Source organism: Scyliorhinus torazame, chromosome 8 (genome assembly GCF_047496885.1).
Source record: "Scyliorhinus torazame isolate Kashiwa2021f chromosome 8, sScyTor2.1, whole genome shotgun sequence".
Taxonomy (NCBI): Eukaryota; Metazoa; Chordata; class Chondrichthyes; order Carcharhiniformes; family Scyliorhinidae; genus Scyliorhinus; species Scyliorhinus torazame.
In genome coordinates this window covers 275,437,194-275,452,364 of record NC_092714.1, presented here as the reverse complement: position 1 = coordinate 275,452,364, position 15,171 = coordinate 275,437,194, and the positions used below count along the sequence as shown (strand labels likewise).

Below are 15,171 nucleotides of genomic sequence, written 5' to 3'. Positions count from 1 at the left end.
CCTGTAAATACTGACACACTCCCCGGGGACCCCCTGTAAATACTGACACACTCCCCGGGGACACACCTGTAAATACTGACACCACCCCGGGGACACACCTGTAAATACTGACACACACCCCGGGGACCCCCCCTGTAAATACTGACACACACCCCGGGGACCCCCCCTGTAAATACTGACACACTCCCCGGGGACCCCCTGTAAATACTGACACACTCCCCGGGGACCCCCCCTGTAAATACTGACACACTCCCCGGGGACCCCCTGTAAATACTGACACACTCCCCGGGGACCCCCCCTGTAAATACTGACACACTCCCCGGGGACCCCCTGTAAATACTGACACACTCCCCGGGGACCCCCTGTAAATACTGACACACTCCCCGGGGACTCCCTGTAAATACTGACACACACCCCGGGGACCCCCTGTAAATACTGACACACACCCCCGGGACCCCCTGTAAATACTGACACACTCCCCGGTGACCCCCTGTAAATACTGACACACTCCCCGGGGACTGCCTGTAAATACTGACACACTCCCCAGGGACCCCCTGTAAATACTGACACACTCCCCGGGGACCCTCTGTAAATACTGACACACTCCCCGGGAACCCCTGTAAATACTGACACACTCCCCGGGGACCCCCTGTAAATACTGACACACTCCCCAGGGACCCCCTGTAAATACTGACACACTCCGCGGGGACCCCCTGTAAATACTGACACACTCCCCAGGGACCCCCTGTAAATACTGACACACTCCCCCAGGGACCCCCTGTAAATACTGACACACTCCCCGGGGACTGCCTGTAAATACTGACACACTCCCCGGGGACCCCCTGTAAATACTGACATACTCCCCGGGGACTGCCTGTAAATACTGACACACTCCCCGGGGACCCCCTGTAAATACTGACACACTCCCCGGGGACCCCCTGTAATTACTGACACAATACCCGGGGACCCCCAGGAAGTACTGACACACTCCCCAGGGACCCCCTGTAAATACTGACACACTCCCCAGGGACCCCCTGTAAATACTGACACACTCCCCTGGGGAGCCCCTGTAAATACTGACACACTCCCCTGGGGACCCCCTGTAAATACTGACACACTGCCCGGGGACCCCCTGTAAATATTGGCACACTCCCCGGGGACCCCCTGTAAATACTGACACACTCCCCGGGGACCCCCTGTAAATACTGACATACTCCCCGGGGACCCCCTGTAAATACTGACACAATCCCCGAAACCCCCTGTAAATATTGGCACACTCCCCGGGGACCCCCTGTAAATACTGACACACTCCCCGGGGACCCCCTGTAAATACTGACACACTCCCCGGGGACCCCCTTTAAATATTGGCACACTCCCCGGGGACCCCCTGTAAATATTGGCACACTCCCCGGGGAGCCCCTGTAAATACTGACACACTCCCCGGGGACCCCCTGTAAATATTGGCACACTCCCCGGGGACCCCCTGTAAATACTGACACACACCCCGGGGACCCCCTGTAAATACTGACACACTCCCCGGGGACCCCCTGTAAATATTGGCACACTCCCCGGGGAGCCCCTGTAAATACTGACACACTCCCCGGGGAGCCCCTGTAAATACTGACACACTCCCCGGGGACCCTCTGTAAATACTGACACACTCCCCGGGGACCCCCTGTAAATATTGGCACACTGCTGGGGGCACCTTCACAGAGTCAGTACCTGAACACTGGGATGTTTACCCTCCTTCCTCACTGTGTTACCCTATGAGAGCCCATAGAATTTTGGAATCTCTCCAGTGCTGAAGGCGGCCATTCAGCCCATCAAGTTCACACCGAACCCCTGAAAGTGACCTCGGCCCACTCCCCTACCCTATTTGCACAACCACACCTAACCTGTACATCCCTGGACACTAAGGGCAATTTATCACGGCCAATCGACCTAACCTGCACATCTTTGGACTGTGGGAGGAAACCGGAGCATCCGGAGGAAACCCACGCAGACACGGGGAGAACGTGCAGACTCCATCCAGACATACACGAGGCCAGAATTTAACCCGGGTCACTGTGAGGCGGCAGTGCTAACCATTGTGCCACCGTGCTGTTCGCTTTACAGTCCAGTTTACCGGCTGTGTAGCTATATCCCCTGTTCCTCAGGAAGCTTTTAAAGTATTTTAGCCCTTACTCTGTCTCCTCTGATACAGGCTCTCCACATGTCCATATCAGCTGCTTCGGTATCACCTTGTTCCCTGTGGAGGATCCGGGTCCAGAGCCAAGAAACCAAATGCTTGAATCCATATAGAACATAGAACTGTACAGCACAGTACAGGCCCTTCGGCCCACAATGTTGTGCCGAACTAGTATGAAACCAAGATCAAATCAACCTACTCCCAATCATTCTAGTGCACTCCATATTCCTATCCAATAACCGCTTGAAAGTTCCTCAAGTGTCCGACTCCACTACCACAGCTGGGAGTGCGTTCCACACCCTAACCACTCTCTGAGTAAAGAACCTACCTCTGACATCCCTCCTATATCTTCCACCATGAACCTTATAGTTATGCCCCCTTGTAACAGCTACATCCACCCGAGGAAAAAGTCGCTGAACATCCACTCTATCCCTCGCATCATCTTATAAACCTCTATCAAGTCTCCTCTCATCCTCCTTCGCTCCAATGAAAAATGTCCTAGCTCCCTCAACCTTTCCTTATAAGACCTCCCCTCCAATCCAGGCAGCATCCTGGTAAATCTCCTTTGCATCCTTTCCAATGCTTCCACATCCTTCCTATAATGAGATGACCAGAACTGCACACAATACTCCAAATGTGGTCTCGCCAGGAGACCATATAATATAAGGAAACTATAATGAGATGACCAGAACTGCACACAATACTCCAAATGTGGTCTCACTCATGTATAGTTGCAGCATAACCCCGCGGCTCTTAAACTCAATCCCCCTGTTAGTAAACGCTAACACACGATAGGCTTTCTTCACGGCTCTATCCACTTGGGTGGCAACTTTCAGAGATCTGTGGACATGAACTCCGAGATCTCTCTGCTCCTCCACAATCTTCAGAACCCGGCCGTTAACCCTGTAATCCGCATTCAAATTTGTCCCACCAAAATGAATCACCTCGCACTTATCAGGGTTAAACTCCATCTGCCATTTTTCGGCCCAGCTCTGCATCCTATCAATGTCTCTTTGCAGCCTACAACAGCCCTCCACCTCATCCACTACTCCACCAATCTTGGTGTCATCAGCAAATTCCTTCAACTCCATCATCCAAGTCATCGATAAAAATCACAAATAGCAGAGGACCCAGCACTGATCCCTGTGGTACATCGCTGGTGACTGGGCTCCAGGATGAAAATTTACCATCTACCACCACCCTCTGTCTTCTATGTGATAGCCAGTTACTGATCCAATCGGCCAAATTTCCCTCTACGCCATGCCTCCTTACTTTCTTCATGAGCCGACCAAGGGGAACCTTGTCAAATGCCTTACTAAAATCCATGTATACGACATCAACTGCTCTACCTTCATCTTTGTACTTAGTTACCTCCTCAAAGAATACAATCAAACTTGTGAGGCAAGACTTATCCCTCACAAATCCGTGCTGACTATCCTGGATTAAGCTGTATCTTTCCAAATGATCATAAATCCTATCCTTCAGGACCCTTTCCAATAATTTACCGATGACCGAAGTGAGACTAACTGGCCTATAATTCCCAGGGTTATACCTATTCCCTTTCTTGAACAATGGACAACATTCGCCTCTCTCCAGTCTTCTGGCACTATTCCTGTAGACAGTGAGGACATAAAGATCAAAGCCAAAGGTTCTGCAATCTCATCCCTCGCCTCCCAAAGAATCCTAGGATATATCCCATCAGGCCCAGAGGACTTATCTATCCTCAGGCTTCTCAAAATTTCTAACACATCTTCCTTCCAAGTATCTACCTCCTCCAGCCTACCAGCCTGTATCGCACTATCCTCCTCAACAACGTAGCCCCTCTCCTTTGTGAACACTGAAGAAAAGTATTCATTTAGGGCGTCTCCTATATCTTCAGACTCCATGCACACGGTCCTACTACTCTCCTTGACCGGTCCTAACTTCACCTTGGTCATTCTTTTATTCCTCACATAAGTGTAAAAAGCCTTGGGGTTTTCCATGATCCTACCCGCCAAGGACTTCTCATGCCCACTCCTAGCTCTCCTAAGCCCTTCCTTGAGCTCCTTCCTAGCTATCTTGTATCCCTCAAGTGCCCTAATGGAACCTTGTTTTCTCATCCTTACATAAGCCCCCTTCTTCCTCTTGACAAGACATTCAACCTCTTTTGTGAACCATGGTTCCCTCACTCGACCATTTCCTCCCTGCCTGACAGGGACATACATATCAAGGACACGCTCCTTGAACAAGCTCCACATCTCAATTGTGCCTATCCCTGACAGTTCCTGTTTCCATCTTATGCTCCCCAATTCGTGCCTAATCGCATCGTAATTACCCTTCCCCCAGTTATAAACCTTGCCCTGCTGTATGTTCCTACCCCTCTCCATTGCTATAGTGAAAGTCACCGAATTGTGGTCACTATCTCCAAAGTGCTCTCCCACAACCAACTCTAACACTTGGCCCGGTTCATTACCCAGTACCAAATCCAATGTGGCCCCACCTCTTGTCAGTCTATCCACATATTGTGTGAGGAAACCGTCCTGCACACACTGGATAAAATCAGCCCCATCCAAACTATTCGAATTACAGTGGTTCCAATCAATATTTGGAAAGTTAAAGTCACCCATGACAACTACCCTGTGACTACCGCACCTATCCAAAATCTGCATTGCAATCTTTTCCTCCACATCTCTGTTATTGTTTCGGGGCCTATTGAAAACTCCTAACAAAGTGACCGCTCCTTTCCTATTTCGAACTTCAGCCCACACTACCTCAGTAGGCAGATCCTCCTCAAACTGCCTTTCTGCAGCCATTACACTATCCTTGATTAACAATGCTACTCCTCCACCTCTTTTATCACCTTCCCTAATCTTACTGAAACATCTAAATCCCGGAACCTCCAACAACCATTCCTGCCCCTGTTTTATCCACGTCTCCGTAATGGCCATAACATCGTAGTCCCAGGTACCAATTCATGCTTCAAGCTCACCAACCTTATTCCTGATGCTCCTCGCATTGAAGTAGACACACTTCAAACCACCTTCATGCCTGCAGGTCCACTCTTGTGACCTTGGTACCTGCCTCAGTACTGCACTACCCTCAACTTCCTGAACTCCAGCAACGCTATCTCTTGGACTACAAATCAGTTTCCCATCCCCCTGCCAAATTAGTTTAAACCCCCCCGAAGAGCTGTAGCAAATTTCCCTCCCAGGATATTGGTGCACCTCTGGTTCAGGTGTAACCCGTCCTGTTTGTACAAGTCCCACCTCCCCCAGAATGTGCTCCAATTATCCAAGTAACTGAATCCCTCCCTCCTACACCATCCATTATCAAGGACTTTATAGCGGAACATTTAGAAAGTAGTGGCAGGATCAGTCAGAGTCAGCATGGATTTATGAAGGGGAAAATCATGCTTGACAAATCTGTTGGAATTCTTTAAAGAGGTAACCAGTACAGTCGACAAGGGGGAGCCAGTCGATGTGGTATATTTGGACTTTCAGAAGGCGTTTGACAAAGTCCCGCATAAGAGATTACTGTGCAAAATTAAAGCACATGGGATTGGTGGAAATGTATTGAGGTGGATAGAAAACTGGTTGTCAGAGAGGAAACAAAGAGTAGAGATTAATGGGTCCTTTTCAAATTGGCAGGCAGTAACCAGTGGGACCCCAGCTATTCACAATATATGTTAATGATTTGAATGAGGGAACAAAATGAAACACCTCAAAGTTTGCAGATGATACCAAATTAGATCGGAGGGTGAATTGTGATGAGGATGCAGGGATCCTACAGCAAGATTTGGACAGGTTGGGCAAGTGGGCAAATCAATGGCAGATACAGTATAATTTGGAAAAGTATGAGGTTATTCACTTTAGAAGCAAAAACAGGAAGGCAAATTACTACCTGGATTGTTCTAAATTGGGAGAGGGGAGTGTGCAGCGGGACCTGGGTGTCCTTGTGCACCATTCGCTGAAGGTAAGCATGCAGGTGCAGCAGGCGGTAAAGAAGGCTAATGGTATGTTGACCTTCATTGCGAGAGGTTTCGAGTATAGAAGCAGGGATGTGTTGCTGCAATTGTACAGGGCCTTGGTGAGGCCACACTTGGAGTATTTTGTGCAGTTTTGGTCTCCTTCTCTGAGGAAGGATGTTCTTGCTGTCGAGGGAGTGCAGCGAAGGTTTACCAGACTGATTCCAGGGATGGCGGGACCGTCATACGAGGAGAGGTTGACTAGGTTGGGATTGTTCTCGCTGGAGTTCAGAAGAATGAGGGGAGATCTCAGAGGCCTATAAAATTCTAACAGGACTAGACAGGGTAGATGCTTTAAAGATGTTACTAAGTTCCGGTTGCGGCCATGCGGAGCTAAGCCGCATGATTCAGCAGCTCCCGCTATCACGGACTTTCGGGCTCGTTAGAGGGGCCCCAACTGAATTTTTTCCAAAGACAACCCGTGGGGAAGGGAAGAGCGAGGTCCCCCTTCAACTTTTATGGACCGGACCAGAAATGAAACGGCCAAAAAAGCGGCATTGGAGCAGCGGGAGAAGCGAGGGAAGAAAAGCAAAATGGCGGCGGCCGGGGACAAAGCGGAGTGCGGGCCGCAGCTGCAGGAGTTCATCAAGCGCTGCTTCGAGGAGCTGCGCAAGGAGATGCTGGCGCCTATGCTGGCGGCAATTGAAGGACGAGGGATAACCCAGAAGGCCCACGAGGTAAAGATCCAGGAGGTACAGAAAAGAGTCAGTGAGAATGAGGACAAGCTCTTGGGCCTGGCGGTGAGAGTGGAGCGGCACGAGGCGCCGCACAAGAGGTGGGCGGGAAGACTCGAAGACCTGGAGAACAGGTCGAGGAGAAAGAACCTGCGGATCCTGGGTCTCCCTGAGGGAGTGGAGGGGGCCGATGCCAGGGCATACGCGAGCACGATGCTCGGGGCGATGATGGGCGCGGAGGCCCCTTCGAGGCCGCTGGAGCTGGGTGGGGCACACCGGGTGCTGGCGAGGAGGCCCAAGGCAAATGAGCCGCCAAGGGCGATGGTGGTGAGATTTCACCGGTTCACAGACAGAGAGAGGGTCCTGAAATGGGCCAAGAAGGAGCGGAGCAGCAAGTGGGACAATGCAGAGATCCGAATATACCCGGACTGGAGCACGGAGGTTGCAAAGCGGAGAGCGGGTTTAAACCGGGCCAAAGCGGTGTTGCACCGGAAAGGAGTGAGATTTGGAATGTTGCAGCCAGCGCGACTGTGGGTCACATACAAGGGCCAACACTATTACTTCGAAATGCCTGAAGAACCGTGGACCTTCATACAAACCGAAAAGTTGGACTCAAACTGAGGGTTTGTGAGGGTGGGGGGGGGGATGTTTGAGGTTTGATGTGCGATGGTTGTTGTATATAGGGGGTCAATCACGCGCAGGAAATGTTACATGGGCTGGGGGAGAGAGACAGGGCCGCGACAGGAGCTGTGCCAGAGGGGGCGGAGTGGGCTTTGGAAAGCGCGGGGTTTTTCCCGCGCTAGGGAAGAAAGGCGGGAAGGGGAACGAAGGAACGCATACTGATTGGGACACTCCCACACGGGGAGATCAATGGGACGGTGGGGGAAGCCGGGGTCAGCAGGTGTCAGCTGACTTACGGGAGTGACAGGGGTCTAGCGGGGGCGGGGGGGGTTGCTGCTGCACTGGCCGAAAGGGAATGGGACACGGAAGAGGTGGTATGTAACATATCATTTTACCATGTATATATTTTGCTCTGTGCGATTTCTTGTTATTTTGTTATGAGGGGGGGGGGTTTATTGTTTGTAAGGGTGAAAAATTGTGTTAAAAAACTTTAATAAATATATTTTTAAAAAGATTTTTTTAAAAGATGTTACCAATGATGGGCGTGTCCAGAACCAGGGGTCACAGTCTGAGGATTCAGCGTAAACCATTTCGGACAGAGATAAGGAGACATTTCTTCACACAGAGAGTGGTGACTCTGTGGAATTCATTACCACAGGAAGTAGTTGATGCTGAAACTTTGAATATATTCAAGAGGCGGCTGGATATCGCACTTGGGGAGAATGGGATCAAAGGCTATGGGGAGGAAGCAGGATTAGGCTATTGAGTTGGATGATCAGCCATGATCGCGATGAATGGCGGAGCAGGCTCGAAGGGCCGAATGGCCTCCTCCTGCTCCTATCTTCTATGTATCTATGTTTGTTTAATATCAAATATTGCAGAGTTAAAAGGGGGGGGTTATTGAGGGATTTTCTCCTGTCTGTTAAAGGCTCTCTCTTCAATCTTTTCAAAACCAGTAAACTTACTCCAGTTGCTTAATAAAGACGGAGAGATATTGATAAGGAAACAAGACAGATTGGTCCTTTTCATCACGACAGGAGGTCTCACTCTTCACACCCAATGGAGTATGTTTGCAGGGCAGCTACTGTGGGATGTAACACAGCAGACACTTTGTGCACAGCTCAATCCCACGAACAGCAATGTGATAACGGCTGGAATAAACAGGCCAAGATACCAGTCCCCTGTGCTTCAAAATACTGCCATGGGACTTATGTCCACCCAAGGGGGCAGATTTGGTTTAATGTCCCATCCAATCAGGCGCACCATCACCAGTGCTGCACACCCTCAATACTGTACTGGAGTGTCAGCCTAGATTTGTGTGTCCTTGGAGTGAAAGTGGGAACATTGTGACTCAGGCGCAGGAATGCTGCTGGATGTCCACAGTCAATACTTGGTGTACTGTTACAGCTAGCCATGATGTGGAGATGCCGGCGTTGGACTGGGGTGGGCACAGTAAGAAGTCTTACAACACCAGGTTAAAGTCAAAGAACAAAGAACAATGCAGCCCAGGAACAGGCCCTTCGGCCCTCCAAGCCTGTACCGGCCATGATACCAACCTTGGCCAAAACCCTCAGCACTCCCTTGTGCCGTCTCCCTCTATCCCCGTCCTATCCATGTGTTTGTCGAGTTGCCTTTTGAACACCATTAATGTATCTGTTTCCACAACCTCCCCTTGCAACACGTTCCAGGCACTCACCACCCTCTGTGTAAAAAACCTGCCTCGCACATCTCCTCTAAACGTTACCCCACGGACCTTAAACCTATGCCCCCTGGTGACTGACCCCCTCCACCCTGGGTGAGTCATTCACCTGAGGAAGGAGTTACGCTCCGAAAGCTAGTGATTTGAAACAAACCTGTTGGACTTTAACCTGATGTTTTAATGCTCCTTACTGTGTTACAGCGAGCACAGAGCAAAAGTGCCCTGGTTCCCGGTGGTCTCCAAGTCATTGCTCTTTTCCTTACCGCTTTTCCAGGTCAGGAGACCTGACTTTCCTTCGGACGTAACACATCTTCAAGGGGATGGTCTTCTCGTGCTCCAAGTCCCCGTGTGGGCCAGCGACTGGCGAGCTTCCCCCACTCCCGGGAGGCGATGGGGAATCCCATTCCTGGGCCAAACCTGCCGTCGTGCTCTTGAAATACGACGACACTTCCTTCAGGTATTTCACTAACGGTGGAAAAACAAAAGGTTTTAGTCATTAAACTTTGCAAAAGATCTGTCAGAAAGGTGTGGACAGGATAAAACAACGTAATGAACAGGCCCAATATAATGTTGGCCTCAATCTGGAGGGGATGGAAATGAAGCTTCAGTGATACAGAACCCGATTGTCAGACCCCCACCTTGGGGGTAGGGGAGATCAGTCCTGGCCACCCCACCCCATAAACGAGACATTGGCTCTGATGGAGGTGCAGCTCGGATTGACCAGAGCTGGGCTGAGAGAAGACCCACGCTGCATCGGCAAGGCTGCTCCTCCAAGTACAGAAGGGATAATCAAAGCAATGATGTGGCCATTATTTTAACTTCAGGTGTGGGCGATGGGGAGGGGGGGGGGGGGTGTATTTAGGAAGGTACAGATTCATCACGCAAAGTCAAAACAGATTAGTTAGGGGGAGGGCTAACCTGATTGACGTTTTTCCTGACACGTGGGGTTGATGGGGTTGACGTGGTGAATGTGCCCCACGTGGACATTGCTGCCACTGTTGACAAGCTCCCACAAGTGCGGCTGGTTCAAAAGACAAAATTCCTGGGGCTCCAGGGGAGAATGCTAACTTGAACCATCCAGTGAATTGTCATCTCGATCCAAACACTAATTCTGCTTCACTCTCCACAGGTACTGCCTGACCTGCGGGGCACTTTTGGCATTTTCTGTTTTTTGTGATATTGGTGAGGGACAAAGGAGAACTCTGATACTCTCTAAAATAGTGGTCACGTGATCTTATACCCCCACCTGATGGGACGGACAGAGCCTCAGTTGTGTGTGTGGCTGGAAAGATTGGACCTCCAACAGTGCAGCATTCCCTCAGTACTGACCCTCTGACAGTGCGGCACTCCCTCAGTACTGACCCTCTGACAGTGCAGCACTCCCTCAGTACTGACCCTCTGACAGTGCAGCACTCCCTCAGTACTGACTCTCTGACAGTGCAGCAATCCCTCAGTACTGACCCTCTGACAGTGCAGCACTCCCTCAGTACTGACTCTCTGACAGTACAGCACTCCCTCAGTACTGCCCCTCTGACAGTGCAGCACTCCCTCAGTACTGACCCTCTGACAGTGCAGCACTCCCTCAGTACTGACCCTCTGACAGTGCGGCACTCCCTCAGTACTGACCCTCTGACAGTGCAGCACTCCCTCAGTACTGACCCTCTGACAGCACGGCACTCCCTCAGTACTGACCCTCTGACAGTTCAGCACTCCCTCAGTACTGACCCTCTGACAGTGCAGCACTCCCTCAGTACTGACCCTCTGACAGTGCAGCATTCCCTCAGTACTGACCCTCTGACAGTGCGGCACTCCCTCAGTACTGACCATCTGACAGTGCGGCACTCCCTCAGTACTGACCCTCTGACAGTGCGGCACTCCCTCAGTACTGGCCCTCTGACAGTGCGGCACTCCCTCAGTACTGACCCTCTGACAGTGCGGCACACCCTCAGTACTGACAACCTTCTGTTTAAAAGGCGAGAGTATACCCTCTGTACAATTCAACAACTAATTTACTTCTTTCTAAATGGAGGAAGACAAAATAACTTCCCAAGGATTGAGTGAGGAGGAGTTGAAGGAAATTATTGCAAAAAAAATAGTGCTGGGGAAATTAATGGGACTGAGAGCTGATAATTCCCCCGATCCTGACAATCTACACGTCAGGGTAGCAAAGGAGGTGGCCAGGAAATAACAGTGCATTGGGTGTCACCTTCCGAAATTCTGTCAATTCTGGACCAGTCCCGGCAGATTGGAGGGTGGCAAATGTAACCCCGCTTTTTAAAAAAGGAGGGCGGGAGAAAACAGGGAATCACAGATCCGTTAGCCTAAAAGTGTAGATGGGAAATGCTGGAGTCTGTTGTAAAGGATGGGGTCACAGGATGCTTAGAAAATATCAACAGGATTAGTCAAAATTAACCTGGATTTATGAAAGGGAATTTATGTTTGACAAACCTACTGGAGTTTTTTCATGATGTGACTGGTAGAGTAGATAAGGGAGAACCCGTGGATGTGGTGTATTTGGATTCTCAGAAAGCTTTGGGTCCCACTTCAGAGGTTAGTGTGTCAAAATTAAAGAGCATGAGATTGGGGATGATATATTGGCACAAATTGAGAACTGGTTCGCAGACTGGAAACACAGATTTGGATAAATGGTCTTTTTCAGAGGGGCAGGCGATGACGATTTCGGTACCACAGGGATCATTGCTTGGCCCCCGGCTATTCACAATATACATCAATGATTAGAATGAGGGAATCAAATGTGATATTCTCAGGTTTGCTGACAACACAAAACCTGGTGGGAATAGGAGTGCGAGGAGAATGTTAGAGGTTTCAAGGTGCCGTTTGACAAGTTCCACGAGTGGGCAGCACGGTAGCACATTGGTTAGCACAGTTGATTCGCAGCTCCAGGGTCCCAGGTTCGATTCCCGGCTTGGGTCACTGTCTGTGCGGAGTCTGCACGTTCTCCCAGTGTCTGCGTGGGTTTCCTCCGGGTGCTCCGGTTTCCTTCCACAAATCCCGAAAGACGTGCTGTTAGGTGAATTGGACATTAAGGATTCTCCCTCTGTGTACCCGAACAGGCGCCGGAATGTGGCGACTAGGGGCTTTTCACAGTAACTTCATTGCAGTGTTAATGTAAACCTACTTGTGACAATAATAAAGATTATTATGCTGAAGGACAACTCGGGCTGGGCAATAAATACTGGCCTAACCAGCGACAACCATCGAGGGCCGAAGGGCCTGTACTGCGCTGTAATGTCCACATCCTGTAAATGAATTTAAAAAAAGAAAGCAAATCTGCAGGTTCAGCAAGCAGTGAGGAAGGCAATGACATGTTGGCCTTCATTGCAAGATCCCTGCACACAGGAGCAAGGATGACTTACTGCACGCACCTGTACAGGGCCTTGGTGAGACCACACCTGGGGTATTGAATGCAGTTTTGGTCTCCTTGTCCGAGAAATGCCACACTTCCTACAGAGGGAATGCAGCGAACGTTCACCAGACTGATTCCGGGGAGGGCAGGATTGTTTTGCGAGGAGATTGGGCGAGTATTCACTGGAAGTTCGAAGAATGATAGGGGATCGAATTGAAATGTATAAAACTCTGACTGGGCTGGACGGACTGGGTGCAGGGAGGTTGTACCCTCTGGCTGGGGGTGGGGGGGGGGGGGGGGGGGGGGGGGGGGGGGGGGTCTAGAACAAGGGGTCACAGTCTCAGGGTAGGGGGCCGGACATTTAGGATTGAGATGAGGAGAAACTTCCTCACTCAGAGGGTGGTGAGCTTGTGGCATTCCCGACCACAGGAATCTGGGAAAGCAAGTCACATAGAACATAACATCGCAGTGCAGCCCTTCGGCCCTCGATGTTGCGCCGACCTGTGAAACCACTCTAAAGCCCATCTACACTATTCCCTTATCGTCCACTATGCCTATCCAAATGACCATTAGAATACCCTTAGTGTTGGCGAGTCCACTACTGTTGCAGGCAGGGGCATTCCACGCCCTTACTGCTCTCCGAGTAAAGAACTGACATCGGTCCGATATCTATCTCCCCTCAATTTAAAGCTATGTCCCCTCGTGCTAGGCATCACCATCCGAGAAAAAGGCCTCTCACTGTCCACCCTATCCAATCCTCTGATCATCTTGTATGCCTCAATTAAGTCACCTCTTAGGGCAGCACGGTAGCACAAGTGTATAGCACTGTGGCTTCACAGCGCCAGGGTCCCAGGTTCGATTCCCGCCTGGGTCACTGTCTGTGTGGAGTCTGCACGTTTCTCCCCGTGTCTGCGTGGGTTTCCTCTGGGTGCTCCGGTTTTCCTCCCACAGTCCAAAGACGTGCAGGTTAGTAGATTGGCCATGATAAAATTGCCCTTAGTGAGCAAAAAGATTAGGAGGGGTTATTGGTTACAGGGATAGGGGGGAAGTGAGGGCTTAAGTGGGTCGGTGCAGACTCGATGGGCCAAATGGGCCTCCTTCTGCACTGTATGTTCTATGTTCTATGTTCTTCTTCTCTCTAACAAAGTTCTCTCTAACGAAAACAGCCTCAAGTCCCTCAGCCTTTCCTCATAGGAATCTTCCCTCCATACCAGGCAACATTCTGGTAAATCTCCTCTGCACCCTTTCCAATGCTTCCACATCCTTCCCATAATGCGGCGACCAGAATTGCACGCAATACTCCAAATGCAGCCGCACCACAGTTTTGTACAGCTGGAACATGACCTCATGGCTCCGAAACTCAATCCCTCTACCAATAAATGCTAACACACTGTACGCCTTCTTAACAACCCTCTCATGCTGGTTAGCAACTTTCAGGGATCTATGTACATTGACCACCGAGATCTCTCTGCTCAGCCACACTGCCAAGAATCTTACCATTAGCCCAGTACTCTGTCTTCCTGTTATTCCTTCCAAAATAAATCACCTCACACTTTTCTGCATTAAACTCCATTTGCCACCTCTCAGCCCAGCGCTGCAGCTTATCTATGTCCCTCTGTAACTTGTAACATCCTTCCGCACTGTCACACACTCCACCGACTTTAGTGTCATCTGCAAAATTTACTCACCCATCCTTCTACGCCCTCCTCCAGGTCATTTATAAAAATGACAAACAGCAGTGGCCCCAAAACAGATCCTTGTGGTACACCACTAGTAACTGGACTCCAGTCTGAACATTTCCCATCAACCACCACCCTTTGTCTTCTTCCAGCTAGCCAATTTCTGATCCAAACTGCTAAATCTCCCTGAATCCCATGCCTCCGTATTTTCTGCAGTAGCCTACCGTAGGGAACCTTATCAAACGCTTTACTGAATCCACATACACCACATCAACTGCTTTACCTTATCCACCTGTTTGGTCACCTTCTCAAAGAACTCACTGAAATATTTCAGGATATGGATAGATTCCCAGGCTCAAGGCGTCAGGGGTGTGGAGAGAAGAGCGGGGAGATGGAAGATTGGCCATGATCATGTTGAATGTTAGAGCAGACTCGAGGGGCTGAATGGCCTCGTCCTGCTCCTATTTTCTATGTTAAACAGTGGCTGACTGTCCCCAACCGGATAGTGTGCAACAGCCGGGACGGCATTCGTGCTGGCTGTGTTATTGGTGCCCCTGTGACCGTGTCGGAATCTGCAGCAGGTCGAGAGGCATAAGAGGCGACTGCAATTGCAGAGATCAATGGGTGCAGTCCCCTGCTTGGAGACCGGGACCAGCGCTCACTGCTCAGGATTAGACTCTGATGCTATAGAAAAGCAGCATCCAGCTTATGTTGGAAATCTCGGGTATCCACACACTCACTGACCACTGGATGCCGACCAGCAACGAAACGAGACTGCCCCCCTGGTTACAAACAAAATACTGGGGCTTGGGGGGGGGGCGGGGGGGGGGGCAGGGGAAAGGAGGGGTTTTAATCTCTTTCTCCTCTGTCCCCATTTGCTGGGGTTACTCCTGCCGTCCTGACCGAGATTACTCGTGTTTGGAAGCAGATTCCAGGGATT

The 15,171-nt window shown here is 50.4% G+C and overlaps 1 protein-coding gene across 1 annotated transcript in view; it reads right to left on the bottom strand.

The window, feature by feature from the left end:
- Positions 1 to 15,171, bottom strand: part of snta1 (syntrophin, alpha 1) — a 989,140-nt gene that overhangs the window by 15,309 nt on the left and 958,660 nt on the right. Inside the window, exon 2 of the mRNA XM_072515362.1 lies at positions 9,449 to 9,650. Within this exon, the coding sequence (XP_072371463.1) occupies positions 9,449 to 9,650 (202 nt within the window). The remainder of the gene's footprint in view (positions 1 to 9,448; positions 9,651 to 15,171) is intronic.